The sequence below is a fragment of the Caretta caretta genome, chromosome 2 (genome assembly GCF_965140235.1).
Source record: "Caretta caretta isolate rCarCar2 chromosome 2, rCarCar1.hap1, whole genome shotgun sequence".
NCBI lineage: Eukaryota > Metazoa > Chordata > Testudines > Cheloniidae > Caretta > Caretta caretta.
Genome location: NC_134207.1, coordinates 16,665,976 through 16,689,294, shown reverse-complemented (window position 1 = coordinate 16,689,294; position 23,319 = coordinate 16,665,976). Strand labels below are relative to the sequence as shown.

Sequence of the window (23,319 nt, the reverse complement as noted above, 5' to 3'; positions counted from 1 at the left end):
AGACAGACAGTCAAGCAATGGAGTGTCCCATAAGCCCTTTCCCCCCTTGCTGGGCATTCCCCAAATGAGCTTCCAAGATAACTAATCAAGATAAAACAACAACCTGGGTCCCAGAAAATGGTTCTTTTCTCCACAAACAACTGCAATTAGGAGGTCATCTTTGTCCTATGAGACTGTCTGGCAATCCTTACTTGTGGAAAATAATAGTGATAATTTCAGATACAAGAGAGGGAAAGAGGAAAAGAAACAGAGCAGCAAATAAACTTTACCACACCAATCCCAGAAAGAGGGAAAGAAAAAGGCAAAAGCCATGGATTTTTAATATATATGTCATACGTATCATAGGTCTACAACATCTTGAGCACCTCTGGCTGAAAGTTGCATCCCATTAAGTCATAAAATCCACCCTGTAATGTCTAAAAATGTATGTAAGCTGAACCATTTAATTGTCATACATATTTTCCCTGCTGAGGCAGTAATAGGTCTAACAGGACCCTGTGAAGACACTACTTTGTTGTGATTTCAGATGCCATTCATAGTGGATGAGGATAATTTTTCAGCTACTTCTTGAAGTAATTCCCTTGTCCTACCAGCTTCAGCCTGCTGCTTATGTCTTTCAGGCACTGAGACATTTATGTGATGGCACTAATTGCATCTGCTGAGAAAATGTGAAGTTGGGTGTAATCAACATATTAATGGTGTTGGAGCCCATGGCATCTCATGAACTCTTCCATATACGTGTGTTGAAGACAAGAGAAACAAGACTGTTCCCTGAAGCACTGAATCATTGGCCAGTTGCACCACCAATCCTATTATGTCTTTCATGCTGCTCATTATCACCTTACTCTACTTAAGGTTGAAGATGGATGTGACAGTATAAGCAATAAGGTTATGTCCATAGCCGTCAAACAATTATTCATGAACTCTACCACAGCTATCTTCATGTCTTGTTCTAAAGCCTAACTTACAAGGCCTTGTCTACACTACAAAATTAAATCGACCTAAGTTAGGTCAATGTACAGCCACTGCAGTAATTACTACGGTGGTTCACATCCACACTACATCCCCTCCGTCGGTGGTCCTCTCCTACCAGGAGCGATTTCACTGACTTAACTGTGTGGGGCATTTTGGGGCACTGACAGCTGGAGAGCACCTCTGCTTCTCCGGGGCTGACATCCCTGGCTATCCATCCCCACTGATGGAGCTGACAGCCAACAGGCAATGTAAGTAATGCAGTGTCTGCACAGACACTGTGTCACCCTAACTACATCGACCTAAGTGCTATGCCTCTCATGGAGGTGAAGTTATTAGGTCGATGTAGTGGGCAACTTACACAGGTGGGAGTAACACTGTAATATAGACATTTACAGAGTTAGATCGAAGTAAGGCAACTAACTCTGTATTGTAGACCAACCCTGAGATGAGTCCAGAACGTTAGCAAGGTCAGGTATTAAACTTTAATCATCACCACATTGGTGATTTTCACTGAGGAAAGGGAGGTTTGAAACAGTATGGTAGCTGGCAAGTTCACTGGCCAAGAGCATTGGTTTCTTGAGAAACAACTAGATGTGTTTTGCAGTGCTGGAGAGGTTGTGTCTCTGATGATTTTGGTCCATAGTCACGTGGACGTTTCACCTCTTTCATGTGCTAGGTAAGTAAGGCTTAAAGCTGTAGTTCAAAGGAGGCTGCATGACATCAAGAATTAGTGTTGGCAACCAAAAGCCATGGAGATCCAGAGCTTTGCTGATCAATATGAGAAGCTTTTTTCAAGCAATGAAAGCCATATACAGGCCAAGCACAAGCGGCACAACCGTTCTGCAATCTCAGGAAAGATCCAGCCTTCTTAAAGACAATGTAGCCCTCAAGCAACATTGGAAGGACCACTTTGAGACTCTATTGAACCATGAATCTGAAGTCTCAGCTGCTACTGAGTCCATTCCTTGGCATCCAGTAAAAGAACCTCTTGTTGACTCCACATCTTCTGAGGAAGTTTGGCATGTCATCACTCAGACTAGAAACAACAAGACACCAGGCCAGATGGCATCCCTATGGAAGTCTTCAAAGCTGGTGGAATAGCACTCATACAAAAACTTCATCAACTTCTTGTTAGAATTTGGGTTAATGAAGAAATTCTACCCGACCTAAAGAATGCCAATATTGTGACCATTTCTAAGAAGGGAGACAAGTCAATATACAGGAATTGCCAAGGCATTGCCCACCTCTCCATTGCCAGGAAGATTCTTATTCACATCCTTTTGAACCGTCTCCTCCCTCTTGCCAAAGACATCCTTCTGGAATCCCAGAGTGGTTTCAGACTGTCTTGGGGCACCACTGACATGATTTTTGTTGCATGTCAGATCCAACTGAAGTGTAGAGAACAACACCAGCCATTGTTTATGGCGTTTATTGACCTAAGGTCTTTGATTCCTTCAATTGTGAAGTGTTAGGGTAGGTGCTGTCTAGGTTCAATTATTCATTGACGTTCGTTCACATTCTCAAGCTAGTTCATGATGGGGTGACCACCACTGTCCTCTGTAATGGGTTGGAGACAGATCCATTCACCAGCTGTACTGGTGTTAAATAGGGCTGTGTTATTGCCCCAACCCTTTTTTCCATCTATCTTGCTGTGATCTTGATTCTTATTCATGACCACCTTTCTTCTGGAATTGGGACTGAGTATTGTCTGGACGGACAGCTCTTCAGCATCTTCATTCTAAAACTAAGGTCACCAGGACTGTTATTACCAACCTTCAGTATGCCTACAACTGTGCTATCCTCACGCACACCGAGGCTGACTTGCAATCCACCCTAGATCTTTTCTCAGGCGCCTATCATAGCCTGGGACTTTCCCTCAACATTGGGAAGACTAAGGTGCTCCACGAGCTTGCTCCAGCACAAGTTCCCCCCCTTCTCCCTCAAATTGTCATCAGTAGTGAACTCCTGGAAAATGCTGAGCATTTCCCTTAGCCACCTCTCCCAGACAGCCAATCTTAATGTGGACATTGAACATAGGATCCATTGTGCCAGCGCATCCTCCGGAAAGTTGCTTTGTTGTGGATCTGTGGAAGGAAACTAAGATCCTGGTCTACAATGCAGTAGTCATCCCCACTCTTCTTTATGGGTGTGTGACATGGATGACATACTGAAGTCATCTTAAGCGTCTGGAGTGGTACCACCAGTGCTGCCTTAGGAAGATTCTCCTTATCAGATGGGAAGATCGTCACACCAATGCCAGTGCTATCTTTGCAGCTAATATCACCAGCGTTGAGGTGAAGATTATGAAACATCAACTTCACTGGGCTGGCCAGTGTGTGTGGATGACTGATACTTGCCTTCCGAAGCAATTCCTCTTTTCTCAACTTAGTAATGGTAAGAGGACTCGCAGGGGAGAGAGGAAATACTACAAGGACACCCTGAAAGTATATCTTAAGGGAGGCATTGACCCCATGAATTGAGAAGAGCTGGCTGGCAATAGACTGCAATGCTGTTGCATCATACATCAAGCCTCAGCCCGTTTTGAAGAAAATCACCTTGCTCAAGAAGCTGAGAAATGGCAGAGGAGGAAGGAAAGCGTACAGCATCCTGGCCAGCAGTTGTCCTTTCTCCAAGCAACCACCTGTCAGATATGTGGAAAAATCTGTAAAGCATGGATTGGACTCCTCAGCCATCTTAAGTCTCATCAATGACTTTTTTCCTCCTGGCAGACATCATCCTTGTATCAAGGGATAGCCACCATTGCCAACAATGTGATTTTCTTGGGAATCAGTTGCATAGTAGTGCAAACTCTATCTGGAAATCACATGCACTCCCATCTACTATTGGTCTACATTAAGATAATTAAAGAATAAATGTGCATCTTATTAAAAATGAGATCAGATGCAAGGAGCTGTTGTGCAACTGATGTTCTGTAAGATAATTAATTGAAAGAGCACTGTGATACCCCACACTAGCCTACCAGAAATGTGAGGCCCATCAGAAGGACAAGATAAATCCTTGTAGGAGTTGGACACACCAACAACCAGGATGAGATCCTCACTATCCCTGCTCTGGCCCTTTGATGCACTAAAGCAATATAACAGAGACCTAAAAGGCCTAATTCTGACTGGGGGATCATTATCCTAGCATAAGTGCTGCAGAAGATGGCTGTAAGGGATGCTCTCTAAAGACACAATCACATAAAGGGCCCTCTGAAGACCCCATGGGGATGTGCTAAGGGTTGGGGGGATGAGGGTGGGAAGGGAGTTTCAGGTGCAGGGCCACAATACACAGCACAGCAGAAATCTCATGCAGTGCTGCAGCCCACAGGGCAGCCTGGGAAAGCTACTATAATTTAGGCCCCAGGTCTATCCAAATTACTCTGGGAGCCTCTCTAGCCCTCAGAGCAGCCCAGGATCAGGAGGGCACAAAGCTTTCTGTCTTAAAGTAATCTTGAGCTGTTTCCTCATTTAAAAAAAAACAAACTTATAAGACACATGCTAATCACCTCTAATTAATTACTTCCTTTTGTTGCTGTCTATCCCTCATCCTTCTCCGATATACCTTCTATTTGGATTCTAAGCTTTTTTAGCCAAGAACTTTGACTTATATTTGGCTGTAAAGGGCCTGGTAAACATTTGAAGCTATTTCAGTTATAACAGATTCTAAGTAGGTCCAGGTCTACAAAGCCCAGGCCTAGTGTAGTTTCATATCCATCTGTGGGATGCTTATGGGCAATATTTTGCCACTCATTTGCAGAGTTGTTTTTCTTGATGAATGTGAGTTTCGCTATAAAATATATAAAGGAATTCTTATAAGAACTCATGAAATAACATTTTTCACTCACACATGCTAAAAGTGAACTTTTTGTACACTTTTAAGTATCAGCATCCTCTGATGTCTCTTATGAGTTAGGGAAGAAACAAGTGGGGTCAAACCAATTATTTTTAGGATTGTACTTGAGCTGGAGGATTTCTTGGCATCAGTATAGAGCAGGGGTGGGCAAACTTTTTGGCCCAAGGGCCACATCGGGATGCAAAACTGGGCGGAGGGCTGGATAGGGAAGGCTGTGCCTCCCCAAACACCCTGGCCCCCGCTCCCTATCCGCCCCCTCCCACTTCCTGCCCCCTGGCTACCCCCCTCAGAACCTCCGACCCATCCAACCCTCCCTACTCCTTGTCCCCTGACCGCTCCCTCCTGGGACCCCATGCCCCAAACTGCCCCCCCTGGGACCCCACCCCCATCCAACCCCTCATGCTCCCTGTCCCCTGACTGCCCCCCCAACTCCTATCCACACCCCTGCCCCCTGACTGGCCCCCCGGGACTCCACCCCCTATCCAACCACCCCCTGCTCCCTGTCCCCTGACTGCCCCCCAGAAACCCTGCCCTTTATCCAACCCCCCACCCCTCTCCCTGCCCCCTTACCATGCTGCTCAGAGTAGCAGGAGCTTGCAGTCCTGCTGCCCAGACAGAGCCTGCCCACGCGGCGGTGTAGCTACAGGGGAGGGGGGACAGCAGGGGAGGGGCCAAGGTCTAGCCTCCCGCGCAGGGAGCTCAGGGCCCAGGCAGGACTGTCCCGCAGGCCGGATGTGGCCCACAGGCCATAGTTTGCCCACCTCTGGTATAGAGTGTGCTAGTTCCCTGATAACATAATTCATTCTGTGTATCAGAATGTTTGCTTTATTCATTCCAAGAAAGACGTAAAAAATAAATCTTTAGAAAAATAAGTTAACTGATCCATGCCTTTTTATCTATCAATTTTTTTTTAAAATAAGATCATTTTAGACATATATACTGTTGATAATTCTTAACTGTATGTTTTCTCTTTCAGCTATTAGGACCCAATCCTCTGAGATGCTGAGCACCTTAACTCCCACTTAAGTCAATAGGAGTTGAGGGTGCTCAGAATCTTTCAGGATTGGGATATTTACTGATTCCCTTGTTGCTCATTTCTTTCCACTCCCTTAAACTCAAAATCTTGCTGCCATTTTCTTGACCTCAGATACATGCATGTAACTCAGTTTAAAAAACAACAATGAATAAAACACTTACCTATTTTTGGAATTAGGTTATTTTGAAGATAGAGGATTTTTAAATCTCGACACAATTTGTCAATGTATTCTAGTTTTTCTATTTCCTGCTGGTGCAAGGAGATTTCTTCCAGTGAAAAAAGTTCACGGTTGTTATGCTCTGCACGTTGTCTAAGAAGTTCTTCAGTGACTGCAAGACACATTACCATTTAATGGAAACTGATTTTATGGAGGGAATTTTCTGGTAATCTACTTGTAATCTACTAAGGAAGTTAATTAAATCTTTTCTTTGTCCTTAATAAACAGACATTCAACACAAACACCAATAATAATACCTACCACTACAAAATTAGCAAGAGACATGATGCCTCAGCAAATTCTGCCATGATAGCTATCACTGTATGAATCAAATTGACATTATTTTTGACACAAGAGAAATAATGAAGTTGGTGGTCTTCCCTGGGGACAAAATTTGATCCTGTCATAAACTGGTACAAGTCTTATTGTCTTCAATATAGGCCAGACTGTGGGCTGATTGGTGCAGCAGTGCAAAGGAGGAATGGGGTGTTGTATGCTTGCTCTGAACTCTTGGTCTTCGCTGACCAAGTACAGCAACTGTGAGTGGGGTGCAGTGGAGGGAGAGGGGAGTGACATGTTAAAGGAACATTTGTCAGAATTTCACAGTGCAAGCTGAGAAACTGAGGGTTACACATCCCTCCACTGGCTCACCCCTCTCTACTGCATCAAATATAAGCTACTTGATTTCACTTTCAAGGCCCACCATGGCCTCTGCTCACCTTACCAATCATCTCTCATTCACTATTGAGATGTCAGTCTCCATCACCCGCTTGTTACATTTTCAAACAAGCACCTTTGTGCTTTCTACCACGCTACCCCTTACACTTGGGAGGTGCTCCCCATAAACATCTGCAAACTAACTCGTTATAAAACTCTTTTTTTCCGTGATTCCTAAAAAAAACTTGATAAAGATTAGTCTACTAGTGTGCTGAGACCACTGCCTATCATGCTGACCAATAGTGTCTCATTGTTTCCTTGTACTCCACCAACTGTCTGTATCCATCTGTTGTCTCTTGTCTTAAAGATTGTAAACTCTTTGGGGCAGGGACCATCTTTTTGTTCTGTGTTTGTACAGCACCTAGCACAATGGGCTTTTGGTTCATGACTGGGACTCCTAGAAACTACTGTAATACAAATAAATAAATAATAATGTTGAGTCTAACATAGAGGAGGACAAAACTGGAGAAAACTGAGTGGGGCAGCAGGTAGACATGAGATAGGATAGACCAAACTAATTGAGATTTGAATACTTGTAGGGTAATTTTGAATTGGGTTTGGACATGGCTAGAAAACCAGTGAAGATGAGAGAAGAGGAGGGCAATATGGGTCCAATTCCTATAGTAAGAGTGGAATGCTGGTGGTAGCATACAGCAGTGGGTCTCAATCATTTTTCATTTGTTGACCTCTAAACATTTTCAAATGGAGGTGGGGACCCCTTTGGAAATCTTAGACATAGTGTCTGTGGACCACAGGTTGAAAACCACTGTTTTATGGTAATGACAACCTTTCATGGTCCCCTTAGACCAGTAGTTCTCAAACTGTGGGAAGAGACCCCAAAGTGGGTCATGACCCCACTTTAATGGAGTCACCACGGCTGGCTTAGACCTGCTGAAGCCCAAGTCCCACCAAGCTGAAGCTGAAGCCTGACTCCCACTGTCCAGCGCCGAAACTGAAGCCCAAGGGCTTCAGCCATGGGCGTCGGGGCTCAGGTTACAGGCCCCCTGCCTTGGGCTGAAGCCCTAGGAATTCGGCTTTCCCCTCACCCCCCCCCCACACACACACTCAGGGTGGTGGGACTCGGGTAGGCTCAGGCTTTGGTCCCCTCTCCTGGGGTCATGTAGTAATTTTTGTTGTCAGAAGAGGATCACGATGCAATGAAGTTTGAGAACCCCTGCCTTAGACATAGTCTGCAGAGCAGTTGGAGTATGCAGACCACACCTTGAGAACCACTGGCATACAGGATACCCTGAAGATTAAAGGGTATACATTTGGAAAAACCAAGGAAAGGCAATATAATAGCCAAGATCAGAAGATTATGGCACAGATAAAGATATCTGCAGAGGTATGGTCAAATTAAGAAAGGGGAAAGATATAAAGCCTCTTTTAGAAATAAAAAACTAAAAAGAAAGATTGGTACCAAGAGAGGTGAATTCTGGAGATACAGAGTCTGATTCTCCACTGCCTTGTACATTTTATAGTTACTCTTAACTTGGTAGCATTTTACGCTTACTGCACAAGTTTACATGACTACACAAAGTGCAAGTCAATGAAGAATTGGGTCTATTGGCTTCCTGATCTTGCTTGGAGAGATTGATAATGTCAAAAATCACCCTGAGATCAAAAACAGAGAGACTTCTGTCCAGAGGCAATTAGTTCACTAACATCCCAGGAAAAAGCAGTCTCAGTATTGTGAAAAAGTTGAAAGTCAACTGAAACCAGTAAAAGTAGTGATCAGAAACATTTCCCTCAGAACTTTAATAATGTCAGAGAGATTGTAAACTGGAAGTTAGTTAGGAAGTGAGGGTTTTATTCTGAAAATGGTGACACCAGACAAAGATCCATTGGAGCTAGTGAGTGCTGATGTCAACTGGTGACAACAGGTGACTATTTATCCTGTAGGTGGTTGAGAGTGGGGTTCCAGTAATGAGATGCTTTCATTCATAGATGAGAAGACATCAGGGAGTGCTGTGAGAAAGCTGAAAGAAATCAAAGCAGGTGTTGGGCTGCAGGTAAATCAAAAGACAATGAGAAGCCTAGAGTTAAGGCAGCAGTAAACTTTTCCAACATTATTTTAAGACTGAAAATACCACAGGTTCAGAAAATGAAGCCACACTACTTCACACAGCAATGTCTTGTCTCAGCATGCATGTGCCAACTTCACACTGAGATGTTGATTTCCAAAGCACTAGTTTAGCCCAGCAGGGGACTGGCAGCATAACAGCAGTGGCAATATACAATTAAAATAGATTAAGAGAAAGTGGAAAATCATAGCGTAAGGGAAAGCCATGAAGTCTAGAATCTCCCAGTGTCCCTGTTCCTAATTCATCTAGATCAAGTTACTCCTGGGGGAATTCTGAGGGACTGCGCACCTGCAGAAAATGCCCCCCGCCCAGCAGAATTCCTGTGGTTCCCTGCAGAAAATGGACCTACCCCCCTACACCTGGACCCCACCGACAAGCTCCCCACACCCAGACCCCGAACCCCACTAAACCCCAACCAGCTGCACCTGGACCCAAGTCACAAGCTGCACTCCCCCAGCATCCCCCACACACTGAGCTCCTGCACCCAGACCCCCCCCCCAACAAGCCCCATCTCCCCATACCCAGACCCCCTCGCTGAGTGCAACATCCCCTGCAGAGTCCCATTACCCTGTACTCGGAACCCCACGAGCCCTTGTGCATCCAGATCTCCCACCGAGTCACCTGCACCCAAATTGCCCTCCACAGAAACCTCTCACCCCACACCTGGATCCCCCCACACTAAGCCCCTCCACACTTGAATCCTGCTGGTCTGAGCCTGCCCAGGCACACCTGGTGCACCTGGCACAGAGGGGCAGGGCCCCAGGGTGTTTCTGGGGCAGACCCACTACCGAGTCCCTGTACTGGAGGAGGTGGGGGCTTCAGGGTGGTCTCCCACTTCAATACAGTCAGTGGCCTGTGCTCCCCACTGCCATGCTGGAGCCACATTTATTTATTGACAAATAAAATTTGCAGAATTTTGCAGAATTTTAAAATATTGTGTTCATAATTTTTAAATTTTTGGTGCAGAATTCCCTCAGAAGTAATCAAGGGTACCACCTTTCAGAGTGCACCATTTTACCCCTCAAAAATTATGATCTCATAACACAGAGTCACTTTTAATGTCAGTCACTTTGAATGCTATTAAATACATGGACTGGAACCTATTTCGGGTTATTTCCATGAATTAATGATAACAGTTTACTTTCCCTACTTTTATTTAAGATTTTTAATTATGATGTAGTGCTGTCTATTTTCGGTTTGGAAGAAGAAAAAGAGACGTTTATAAAGTCAGTATCATATCTTTAGGCCACAACATGTACATTCTCCCCTAAACTGAAGTTCTTCCATTAGCAAATGTCCTTGTGGAGACACCGTTTGATTTTCTGAAACTGACCACTTTTGCTGAACAATAGGGGAAAAAATGCTAAAAAGGTAAACAAACTCCCTCCATGGAGCAGTGCACAATTATGTTGCAAGTAGGATTCCCCAGGCTCTGGGGGAACCTGGAGATTTGTAGTGGCTGGGGATGAGGAGGGCAGGAGGGGAGATGGGGAAGCCTGGGGATGAGCAGTGGCTGGGGATAGAGAAGGGGGAAGGGGAGGAAAGTTTGGGGATGGGATGAGGGGATGGGAGTCTGGGGGAGCCTGGGGATGGGGGGGCCAGAAGTGGGAGTCTGGGGATGGAGGAGGGGGAAGGGGAGAAGCTGGGGATGAAGGGGAGGAAAGCTTGGGGATGGGTAGTGGCTGGGGATGGGGGGGACAGGGAGGGGAGTCTGGGATGGGTAGTGGCTGGGGATGGGGGGGAGGGGAAAGGAGGTTAGGGATTAAGGGGTAGGGGAGGCTGCAGGAGGGAAAGCGAGGTTGGGAAGATGGGGGGGAAAGGCTGGAGAGCTGGGTAGTGGCTGGGGAGGGAGATGGGGGAGCCGATGGGTGGTGGCTGGGAGATGGATAGTGGCTGGGGATGGGAACGTAGGGCAGGGAGATGGGGGAGCTGATGGGTGGTGGCTACGGAGATGGATAGTGGCTGGGGAAGTGGAGGGGACATGGGGGAGCCGATGGGAGGTGGCTGGGGCTGGGGGGAAGGGGAGGGAGATGGGGGAGCCGATGGGCGGTGGCGGGGGCTGGGGGGGGTAGGGGAGGGAGATGGGGGAGCCGATGGGTGGTGGCGGGGGCTGGGGGGGGTAGGGGAGGGAGAGGGGGCAGCCGATGGGCGGTGGCGGGGGCTGGAGGGAAGGGGAGGGAGGGGGGGAGCCGATGGGCTGTGGTGGGGGTTGGGGGGTAGGGGAGGGAGATGGGGGAGCCGATGGGCGGTGGCGGGGGCTGGGGGGGGTAGGGGAGGGAGATGGGGGAGCCGATGGGCGGTGGCAGGGGCTGGGGGGGTAGGGGAGGGAGGGGGGGAGCCGATGGGCGGTGGCGGGGGCTGGGGGGGTAGGGGAGGGAGATGGGGGAGCCGATGGGCGGTGGCGGGGGCTGGGGGGGTAGGGGAGGGAGATGGGGGAGCCGATGGGCGGTGGCGGGGGCTGGGGGGGTAGGGGAGGGAGATGGGGGAGCCGATGGGCGGTGGCGGGGGCTGGGGGGGTAGGGGAGGGAGATGGGGGAGCCGATGGGCGGTGGCGGGGGCTGGGGGGGTAGGGGAGGGAGATGGGGGAGCCGATGGGCGGTGGCGGGGGCTGGGGGGGTAGGGGAGGGAGATGGGGGAGCCGATGGGCTGTGGCGGGGGCTGGGGGGGTAGGGGAGGGAGATGGGGGAGCCGATGGGCGGTGGCGGGGGCTGGGGGGTAGGGGAGGGAGATGGGGGAGCCGGTGGGCGGTGGCGGGGGCTGGGGGGTAGGGGAGGGAGATGGGGGAGCCGATGGACGGTGGCGGGGGATGGGGGGTAGGGGAGGGAGGAGGGGAGCCGATGGACGGTGGCGGGGGCTGGGGGGTAGGGGAGGGAGGGGGGAGCCGGTGGGCGGTGGCGGGGGCTGGGGGGGTAGGGGAGGGAGATGGGGGAGCCGATGGGCGGTGGCGGGGGCTGGGGGGGGTAGGGGAGGGAGATGGGGGAGCCGATGGGCGGTGGCGGGGGCTGGGGGGTAGGGGAGGGAGATGGGGGAGCCGATGGGCGGTGGCGGGGGGTAGGGGAGGGAGATGGGGGAGCCGATGGGCGGTGGCGGGGGCTGGGGGGTAGGGGAGGGAGATGGGGGAGCCGATGGGCGGTGGCGGGGGCTGGGGGGGGTAGGGGAGGGAGATGGGGGAGCCGATGGGCGGTGGCGGGGGCTGGGGGGTAGGGGAGGGAGATGGGGGAGCCGATGGGCGGTGGCGGGGGCTGGGGGGGGTAGGGGAGGGAGGGGGGAGCCGATGGGCTGTGGTGGGGGTTGGTGGGAAGGGGAGGGAGGGGGGAGCCGATGGGCGGTGGCGGGGGCTGGGGGGGGTAGGGGAGGGAGATGGGGGAGCCGATGGGTGGTGGCGGGGGCTGGGGGGGGTAGGGGAGGGAGAGGGGGCAGCCGATGGGCGGTGGCGGGGGCTGGAGGGAAGGGGAGGGAGGGGGGGAGCCGATGGGCTGTGGTGGGGGTTGGGGGGTAGGGGAGGGAGATGGGGGAGCCGATGGGCGGTGGCGGGGGCTGGGGGGGGTAGGGGAGGGAGATGGGGGAGCCGATGGGCGGTGGCAGGGGCTGGGGGGGTAGGGGAGGGAGGGGGGGAGCCGATGGGCGGTGGCGGGGGCTGGGGGGGTAGGGGAGGGAGATGGGGGAGCCGATGGGCGGTGGCGGGGGCTGGGGGGGTAGGGGAGGGAGATGGGGGAGCCGATGGGCGGTGGCGGGGGCTGGGGGGGTAGGGGAGGGAGATGGGGGAGCCGATGGGCGGTGGCGGGGGCTGGGGGGGTAGGGGAGGGAGATGGGGGAGCCGATGGGCGGTGGCGGGGGCTGGGGGGGTAGGGGAGGGAGATGGGGGAGCCGATGGGCGGTGGCGGGGGCTGGGGGGGTAGGGGAGGGAGATGGGGGAGCCGATGGGCTGTGGCGGGGGCTGGGGGGGTAGGGGAGGGAGATGGGGGAGCCGATGGGCGGTGGCGGGGGCTGGGGGGTAGGGGAGGGAGATGGGGGAGCCGGTGGGCGGTGGCGGGGGCTGGGGGGTAGGGGAGGGAGATGGGGGAGCCGATGGACGGTGGCGGGGGATGGGGGGTAGGGGAGGGAGGAGGGGAGCCGATGGACGGTGGCGGGGGCTGGGGGGTAGGGGAGGGAGGGGGGAGCCGGTGGGCGGTGGCGGGGGCTGGGGGGGTAGGGGAGGGAGATGGGGGAGCCGATGGGCGGTGGCGGGGGCTGGGGGGGGTAGGGGAGGGAGATGGGGGAGCCGATGGGCGGTGGCGGGGGCTGGGGGGTAGGGGAGGGAGATGGGGGAGCCGATGGGCGGTGGCGGGGGGTAGGGGAGGGAGATGGGGGAGCCGATGGGCGGTGGCGGGGGCTGGGGGGTAGGGGAGGGAGATGGGGGAGCCGATGGGCGGTGGCGGGGGCTGGGGGGGGTAGGGGAGGGAGATGGGGGAGCCGATGGGCGGTGGCGGGGGCTGGGGGGTAGGGGAGGGAGATGGGGGAGCCGATGGGCGGTGGCGGGGGCTGGGGGGGGTAGGGGAGGGAGGGGGGAGCCGATGGGCTGTGGTGGGGGTTGGTGGGAAGGGGAGGGAGGGGGGAGCCGATGGGCGGTGGCGGGGGCTGGGGGGGGTAGGGGAGGGAGATGGGGGAGCCGATGGGCGCTGGCGGGGGCTGGGGGGGGTAGGGGAGGGAGATGGGGGAGCCGATGGGCGGTGGCGGGGGCTGGGGGGGTAGGGGAGGGAGATGGGGGAGCCGATGGGCGGTGGCGGGGGCTGGGGGGTAGGGGAGGGAGATGGGGGAGCCGATGGGCGGTGGCGGGGGCTGGGGGGTAGGGGAGGGAGAGGGGGCAGCCGATGGGCGGTGGCGGTGGCTGGGGGGGTAGGGGAGGGAGGGGGGAGCCGATGGGCTGTGGTGGGGGTTGGTGGGAAGGGGAGGGAGGGGGGAGCCGATGGGCGGTGGCGGGGGCTGGGGGGGGGTAGGGGAGGGAGATGGGGGAGCCGATGGGCGGTGGCGGGGGCTGGGGGGTAGGGGAGGGAGATGGGGGAGCCGATGGGCGGTGGCGGGGGGGTAGGGGAGGGAGATGGGGGAGCCGATGGGCGGTGGCGGTGGCTGGGGGGTAGGGGAGGGAGGGGGGAGCCGATGGGCTGTGGTAGGGGTTGGTGGGAAGGGGAGGGAGGGGGGAGCCGATGGGCGGTGGCGGGAGCTGGGGGGGGTAGGGGAGGGAGATGGGGGAGCCGATGGGCGGTGGCGGGGGCTGGGGGGTAGGGGAGGGAGATGGGGGAGCCGATGGGCGGTGGCGGGGGGGTAGGGGAGGGAGATGGGGGAGCCGATGGGCGGTGGCGGTGGCTGGGGGGTAGGGGAGGGAGGGGGGAGCCGATGGGCTGTGGTGGGGGTTGGTGGGAAGGGGAGGGAGGGGGGAGCCGATGGGCGGTGGCGGGGGCTGGGGGGTAGGGGAGGGAGGGGGGAGCCGATGGGCGGTGGCGGGGGCTGGGGGGTAGGGGAGGGAGATGGGGGAGCCGATGGGCGGTGGCGGGGGCTGGGGGGTAGGGGAGGGAGAGGGGGCAGCCGATGGGCGGTGGCGGTGGCTGGGGGGGTAGGGGAGGGAGGGGGGAGCCGATGGGCTGTGGTGGGGGTTGGTGGGAAGGGGAGGGAGGGGGGAGCCGATGGGCGGTGGCGGGGGTTGGGGGGGTAGGGGAGGGAGATGGGGGAGCCGATGGGCGGTGGCGGGGGCTGGGGGGTAGGGGAGGGAGATGGGGGAGCCGATGGGCGGTGGCGGGGGGGTAGGGGAGGGAGATGGGGGAGCCGATGGGCGGTGGCGGTGGCTGGGGGGTAGGGGAGGGAGGGGGGAGCCGATGGGCGGTGGCGGGGGCTGGGGGGGGGTAGGGGAGGGAGATGGGGGAGCCGATGGGCGGTGGCGGTGGCGGGGGGGTAGGGGAGGGAGATGGGGGAGCCGATGGGCGGTGGCGGGGGCTGGGGGGTAGGGGAGGGAGGGGGGAGCCGATGGGCGGTGGCGGGGGCTGGGGGGTAGGGGAGGGAGGGGGGAGCCGATGGGCGGTGGCGGGGGCTGGGGGGTAGGGGAGGGAGAGGGGGCAGCCGATGGGCGGTGGCGGGGGCTGGAGGGAAGGGGAGGGAGGGGGGGAGCCGATGGGCGGTGGCAGGGGCTGGGGGGGGGGTAGGGGAGGGAGATGGGGGAGCCGATGGGCGGTGGCGGGGGCTGGGGGGGTAGGGGAGGGAGATGGAGGAGCCGATGGGCGGTGGCGGGGGAGATGGATAGTGGCTGGAGATGGGGGAGCCGATGGGTGGTGGCGGGGGATCGGGGGTCGGGGATGAGGCGGCTGGGCAGGGCCCGGCCCCGCTCCCAATCAGCGGGGCGGCGCAGGGGGACACTCACCCCGCACCATGGCCCGACGCGCCAGACAGCTTCACGGCCCCCACGCTGCTCCCGCCGCCGCCATTAGCGGACGCCACCCAGCGCAGCCATAGCAACGGGGCTGGGCGGGCCTCCGAGCGGGGCCGGGGCCGACCTGCCTCCCTCCCCTCGCGGGTTGGCCGCCGGCTGCGGGGAGATCTGAGGGGACTTGAACTTCTCCCCTCCTCCCCCAGCCGGAGCCCCCGGGCTGCCCGTACCCCGGGGCAGAGCCCCCGGCGCGAACCTCTCCCCCGGGGCCCCATTGGGATGCGGGGGGACGTGGTTCCTGTCTCCGCTGGGTGGTGAGGGTAGGACAGCGTCAGCCTGCAACAAACTCCTCAGGGACCCGAGCTCCAGCTCTCAGCGCCCTGCCCCGTCCAGCCAGCCTGGTCTGCGGGGCCCCTGGAGAGTCTCCAGGTAGGCAATTGGGTGGCGCGGGGGTGTTAATGCTTATATTGTCTTTCTAAACTCACGAAGGGAAATTATTTTAAAATCCAGGGTCTGCACCACACCTCACCTCAGCCAGGACTGTCAAATGTCAGCGCATCTCCAAGTGATCCCTCCATATCTGACCTCAGTCCTCGCCCCCAAAGGACGCTAGGCACCGCCTTCAAAACATGGACTATCAGGGTTGGAAGGGACCTCAGGAGGTCATCTAGTCCATCCCCCTGCTCAAAGCAGGGCCAACCCCCAGTTTTTGCCTCACATCCCTAAATGGTCCCCTCAAGGGTTGAACTCTCAACCATGGATTTAGCAAGGCAATGCTCAAACCACTGAGCTATCCCTCCGCCTGAGACCTCAACTTCATAATGTTGCCAGATGCTAAAAATCACGGACTCAGTAGGGATACTGGTTTTATGTCTCTTTATCACAATCTGTAACCCACTAGCCCTCCTTTGACCTCTGACTGCAGTAATGTTAATAGCCCACTTTATTTTGAATGGTCCCTTGCAAATATGTGTTGCCACCAATGCTTAACACTCTGTTCCACCTTGTATTTCCCTGGTACACTGTGAGTGGCTTTCCCAGACCCGAAGAAGAGCTCTCTGGAGTTTGAAAGCTCTCTGTCTCTTCAACCAACTGAAGCTGGTCTAAGAATTATCTCACCCACCTTTGCTATCATGCTTCTTGAATGACAGTCAAGCTTTTAACAATCACAATCACATCTCAGGAAAAATCACATTCATTGGAGACAAACCAATCCCACCCAATACCTTTGGTCTAAAGGAAGGGGCCGTGAGAGAGGGCCCAGGAGACTGTAAATTCAAGTTTCTTTTGGTGTTTATTTTTCTATGCAGATGACAATACTTACTATCAAGCAGGGCGTCACTCCTCTACTCAGAAGGCAAGCCACTATCATTCCTCCATTTTGGAAAGACAGGAAGTAAAAGATTGCATAAGGTCACTTCAAGAAGTACTGGGACTAGGACCATGGCCTCTAAAATGACAACGCCAAAAGTTATCCAGTTAGCCACATTACCTTTAAGAAGTGCCTAAGTCTATGGATCTATGTAACCCACAATGTAACCCAAGAGTGGCTTGCTAGGGATATCACAATGTTAGGCAAGGATGCTGTGTAGCCTTAAAACCTCAACTCAGAAGCAGGTGGGGCAAGGTAACAGGGGAGAGCAGAGACATGGTTGGGCATTCCTGGAATGGACCACAGAGGGGGCAATACAGATGTAGTTACTCTGAAACCATGACAACCGCTATTCTACCCACTAGACCACACTCTGTTCCAAGAGCCAGGAATCCTGATATGCAACACTCTGTGACCCACTGACAAATTTGATCATATGTCCTCTTTCAGAAATTGGTCCACACACTGTACACACACAAAATATCCTAATTCTGCAACCACCCTAGTAAAGGTCTATGCTGTAGATTTGAAGGTTCTGGGTTCACACCTTACTAATCACTCATATGGGGGAAAATAGCATGTGTTCATGTAACTGAAGATTGCATCCTTTTTTATCTGTACAAAGGTGTAGTATTAAGGTTGCCTGGGTAATCATAATTCTGGCATTTACTGTCTTCTGAATTCTTGATTTTGCAACTTTAATGTTTTTTATTTAGATATATTTTAAAAGTACAAAAAACGATATATAAATATAGGACATCTCAGGTTTTTTGAGGCCCCGGGAATAATTGTAATTGTTGAAATGATTTTAAATAGCAAAATCTTGTGTTCAGTAATGGATTTGGATGTTGCATTAATATTTATTTTATTGTTGTATCTTTATTGTTTGTGTTTTGATTAATGGAAGCTGTCCTTTTTAAGAACATGGTGGGGCAACTGATTGTAAAGTGTGTTTCTAGAAGACAGAACAGTGGGTGGAGATTTTGCTTGTGTGTACAGAGAGTGGAAAACACTGCCTGTGCAATTTCCAAAAATGTCAGAACTTGGTTTAATACATGTATCTTTCAAGAAAGCAAGACTCATTTTTGAAGCACACATTAGCATTTACTTGGGGACTGGATACCTCAAGATATTGCTAAAGAGCTATAGAGCCTTTCACCAGTTTAAATCTAGTCCAACTCACTAGGTATTAAAATTGTTGCCACCTAATGGATGTTTGGTGGCCCCTAAATGAGATATGTTTGTGGGTCTCACTACAGAAAAGGAGCTGAAATACAGGTGGATAAGAAAAAAAGGGGTCACTGATTTAAATGTTCTATGTTTTTGCACAGCTAATGAGATATAAGGAGGATGGCAGTCGTTTACACATATGTAGTTTAACTTCCTTGGTTCTCCTGGTCTATCTGGCTCACAACTAATAAAGCCACATAAAGGACAAAGAAATATATAGTTATATGGCACCATCTGGTGGTTCAAGGTGCACTTTACAGAGCCATAGAGATGGTAAGAGCCTAGACCATGCCCTGCCTGTGCAATATACTTTACTTCTTTCTTTGTCTCCTACTGTTTGTCATACCTACTTGTTGTGTTTTGTTTCAAGTTTGATTGTAAGCTCTTTGGGGCAGGGACTCAATGTGTGTCTGTTTGTATGGAACCTAGCACAACAGGGCCTTTTGGTGCTCACATTATACAATAAATAATACTAATTAATAGGATTTTGTCCAGTCTTGTTTCAGTCTCCCAAGCAGTAAGGTTCTCTCTCTTCTCTTTGATGGCCATTCCACACCAATCAGAAAGAGAAGATTAAGAGCAGCATGTTTTAAATGTTTTTGACTATGTTGTTGAAAATGTAAATTTTATACAGAATCTTCTAAATTATCTCACCAGACCAGATCACTGGTTCATCCAGGCCAGTATCCAACCTTCTGCAGGCATTCTATCTGATGCTTCAGAAGAAAGAAAAAGAAAATCCATAACGAATCTGGCTAATTTACAATGCAGGAAAGGATGCATTTCCTTCCTGATTTCCCTGAAGGAGATTTATGCCTAGAAGCATAAGGCTTGCTCAGTGCCCATGATGATGTTACAGATTAGGCAAAAATGAGATGTCAAATTTTGCTTCTTAGGTGGTGAGTGGCTAATTGGTGCGAATGAACCGAAGTGCAGGAATTAAATCAACCATGAAGTAAAACTCTGGTCCCGCTGAAGTCAATGGCAAAAATCCCTTTAACTTCAGTGGGGCCAGGATTCCACCCATGGACAATAGTAAACCTCACACAAATTCTCTGTACAATTATTTCCTGTGAATAGTCTTAGAGTCAGCAAAGTGAGATCAAGGCATTCTTCTTCAGCAGGAGGTGCTCTGAGTTCAGCTGTCTATGTTTCTCATGACTTTGGGGGACTCTAGGGTTCACCCAGGTGCATATCAGCCTATGAAATGGGAGACGTAACTAGAGACAGAATTTTGCTTAGCATGCAGGGGACATAAAATGCGGCTTGCTAATGGATGTTCCAGAGGGCATGCTGTGAGAGAGAGAGATAGTAGCAGAGATGGTGGGACAGATGCCCTAACACTATTGCAGACCACAGGATCATTCAGTCACCAGGATCAAAACAGAGGGAATCAGGGTCAGAAACTTCTGAGAGAGAGGTGCATCTTCTAGGTAAGTGAAATTACAGAAGTTCTCCCTCCTTTTTGTTAAGGCTGTCTTTACACTACACTTTTTTCCCCTCAAAGTTTCCTACTGTTACTCCACTGGTTCAACTCTCCTGGTGGGAGTGCTTGTGTAGGCAGGACCCTGGCATTTTTACCACTATATCATCTAACCCTGCTCAGAGCAAGTCTAGACAGCATAGTGGGGAAAATGCTGCCAGTGGCTGGAATCTTATTTAGATAGTAAATCCTTCAGCATAGGGACTTTCTGTACCTACGTATATGTAGAGTGCCTAGAACAACAGGGCCCTGATTTTAGTTGGGGCTCTTAGACATTAGCATAATATAATAATATAGCTTAGTGTAATTTGTAAAATGAATAGTGTATATATTCATGCAATGTTTTATGCAGATATTTGTCTTTTCATATTTACATAAATCCCTTTTGTTGCTTTGTAACAGTGCAGGACTCACCCCTGCACCGTCTCCTGCTAGCTGTCTGGGAATTAGCTCTTTTTACCAGCTCCAGAGTGCCCTCTGCCGGGGTGCTGCCCCGCCAGGCAATACCCCACAGATCTGGGTCTCCCCTCCTCAGGAAACCCCCCAGCCTCTATCCCCACCTTGCCTCAGCCTACAGACTACTGCTAGTCACCATCTAGCCCCCTTTCACCTGGGCCAACTGCAGTCTGTATAAGCCAGTCATCATAGGTAAGGGGGGTTTGGACCTGCTGCCTCCGCCTACCCTTGGGCTGCTCTTGTGCAACCCCAGTACCCTGTCTTAGGCCGTCTGCCAGGCCTGCAGTCTAGGGCTTTTCCAGTCTGGAGCCTCCCAGCTCCTCTGGCCTTCCCCAGCCCTGCTTCACCTCAGGTACCCCGGTATACTCCGCAGCAGCCAGGCCCATCTCCCTCCACAGCTAGAGAAGACTCTGTGTGTTCTTGGCCCACTGCCCTCTTATAAGGTCAGCTGGGCCCTGATTAAGCCAGCTGTGGCCTGACTGGGGCATGGCCCCCAGCTGGGGCTGCTTCTCCCAATCAGCCCTGCTTTTCCTTCCCTGCCACAGCCCTCTCCCCGGACTGTTTTAAGCCTTTTAAGGCAGGAGCAGGTGACCACCCCGCTACATGCTTATTATTTTGTTACACCCTAAAATGTGCTAGAACCTGCACACAAGACTTAGAACAACATAGTCCTTGCTCCTAAAATCTAGATGTCAGACATGACACAACGAGCAGCATGACAAACAATTGACAGCAGATGGGGGTTATACAGCGATATGGTCATGGTTGCTCATAACAGGGGTATACTAACTGAATAATTCACTCTATCATTTTAATATATTAAAAGTTTATTTGTTAAAACAAATGATACAATGCAACATAAAGTGTCTACTGAAGCATGACAAAATAAGCTTTATACCATTAATGTTACTCTTCATTAGAAATATTTTGAATATATATTGGGTTCCATCATGAGACTATTCATCTGAGTAAGAACTACATGACTGAGCCCTATAGCATTTGATGTGGCTCTGCAATCCTCAGTTGCCAAAACACTATGGGTCAGAACCTTAGGTGGTGGCCACATGCTGGTTTATGCCAATTTATGATATGCATCTCTCTCTTTTCATCAAATCTCTATAAGACTTTTAATTACTATTTAACATTTCTACTGTGGTAGCTCCTAAAGGCCTCAACCAAATTAGGCTCTCTTGTGCTAGCTGCTGTCCAAACACAGAATGAATAACATTCCCTGCCCCAGAAAGCTTACAATCTAAACAACAAGATATAACAAGCACACTGAGGTGACAAATGTGTGCAATTCTTAGCAAGATTCTTTATTAATATCCACACAAGTAATTGTTCTCGATTTCTAATATATAAGCATATTATAAAATAAAGGTATAGGACAAGTGAAGGGACAGATCCCAAAGAACTGGGCCCAAAGTCTTTTCCTGTTTTATGTACTGGTACTCTTTTTTACCACATCCTTCAGTTCTGAGGGCTACTGTTATTGTTAGTATAGTTCCACAGGTGTATAGGGTGCTCCACAGATGGATAATAATGGATTTGTCCCTGCTCCAAAGAGCTTACAATCTAAGGGCTCCTACAAACACTTCTGGGCATAATGCTTACTACTGTTGAGAACCCAGCCTCCTCACTAGAGTAAGCAATATGTCTGGTATCAAGTGTTTGCAGGATTAGGCCTGAAATTTGATTTTACACAGCAAGGAATGACCAAACAAAAGATCAGGGCATGGTGAACAAGGATTACAATAGCAAAAGGTGATAAGTTTGTTACATGTGCATCTTGAAAATTCCTCATTGGATTTATATTTTAATTAATTTAATACATTAAAATTGAACAAGAGGTCAGCTACTGAAGGTAGAGACTTTAGATTACAGTAGCCATCTCACAGTACACAAATGTCACACTAACCCATAGCCAACAAGTGTTTGTACTTCATTAGAGATACTGTTTAAAATACCCCAAGAGCCTGATTCTCCTAATCAATAGAAGCTGCAGATGCTCAGCACTTCAAAAGTCAATTTACTTTTACTTAGGAGCCTAAATATGGATTTAGGCTCCCCTGTTACAAAATGTTGGCTTTACTCTTTCATCAACCTTGATTAACTGTGACCCAGTGTTTCATCCCAGCAAGGCAATAAAAAGTTTGATTCTATTTTCATGAGGAACTCCTAGAATTATTCTCCTCATTGTGATAAAAAGTACATTTAAAAGAGGGCCCATTATAACTAGCATATCATAAGTAACAAAATATATATAAATACCACACAGTAATCTGTCAATTTGGAGTAGACTCTAGAGTCAAAGTGAATAAAGAAGCTGAATTATGTAATATTCACATAATTATTCAAGCTTATCATCTGTACTACAAGAAAAATATGGAGTTGTGTGGAGCCTCTCAATGTTTTTATTTACTATTATAATTGTATTATTATTATTATTATTATTATGTGAAGCAATTTTCCTTTACTTCAGGATTCTCTGCCTGAAGTACACCCTGGTGTCTTTATTTAAACTACAAATACTGGACTCTTAGTTTCTCACCTGGTTTATTTTTATCAGGGAAATATTTAACATACTCAGCAATAGTATTTTAATATCAAAATAGATAACATGGCTGTTTCCCCTCCTTGAGTTTTTGGTGATGAGTCTTACATTCAAAATACAAGCAAAATGATATTTACCCCTTGAAAGGTTGGCATGTTCACTTTAAATAATTGCAACTATGCTTTCCTTCATTTCCCCACATCTCCAGGGATTCTCTCTCACAAACACAAATGTATCCGGTTTGAGGATGGCCATAAAGGTGAGTAATGATAAAAAATACAGTTGGCTGAACGGTGATTTATCATTTCCTTTTATCCTTCATCAGAACCTTCAATTTTTTAAAAATTAAATTTTTACAGAAGTTTACAGATACTTCTACTATGCCTGCCAGGCTGTTCACATCCCACCTGCAGAGTCGGCCTTTCCACAGGCAGCATTATGGGTCAGATTTAGCAACTGTAGCTCCACAAGTACCAGTTTTAGTACAATGGGGGATAAGCAGACCAGAAGCAGCAACGGCAGAAAGATTTTTTAGACAAAACTATGCGATCACATTTTCATCATTTTATAGCAGGGGGAGATGAAATTTTACACTGTGTTAGCTAAATTGGCATACTTGGTAGGTATAACAAACTAGTTATGAGATAGTGTAGTCACAGAACAGTGATCACTAGTCACTCACGGAGATTAATGTTTAGCATTGTCTTTTAAATCCAATATCAGTAAAATAAGGATCAATGCTTGAAAAATAAAGGTCATGGACTCTTTATTTGTTATGTTAACCATATGATTCTGGCTTCTCCAGCTGCTCGTCCAACCCTCTGACTTCCTGACTTTTCTGAAGGTAGCACTTCTGCTCTCTAATAGGAAGCACTATTTTGGCACAATTAATTTCCACTCTCTCTTTTCTTGTGTTTCTAATACTTATTTTTCTGTCTTCAAAATC

At 50.6% G+C, this 23,319-nt stretch overlaps 1 protein-coding gene across 4 annotated transcripts in view; it reads right to left on the bottom strand.

Annotated features, from left to right (window-relative positions):
- The window catches only part of DNAAF11 (dynein axonemal assembly factor 11), a 50,583-nt gene extending 35,171 nt beyond the window's left edge, over positions 1-15,412 (bottom strand). For 3 of the 4 annotated variants that reach the window (XM_075124929.1, XM_075124930.1, XM_075124931.1), the window contains exons 1-2: positions 15,273-15,412; positions 6,028-6,195 (exon numbers count right to left, since the gene is read on the bottom strand). In XM_075124929.1, coding sequence (XP_074981030.1) covers positions 6,028-6,195; positions 15,273-15,282 — 178 coding nt within the window. In that variant the 5' untranslated portion in view covers positions 15,283-15,412. Of the gene's footprint in view, positions 1-6,027; positions 6,230-15,272 lie in introns of those variants that run through there. The other variant, XM_075124928.1, reaches the window with a different exon arrangement.
- Between the last annotated feature and the right edge of the window lie 7,907 nt (positions 15,413-23,319).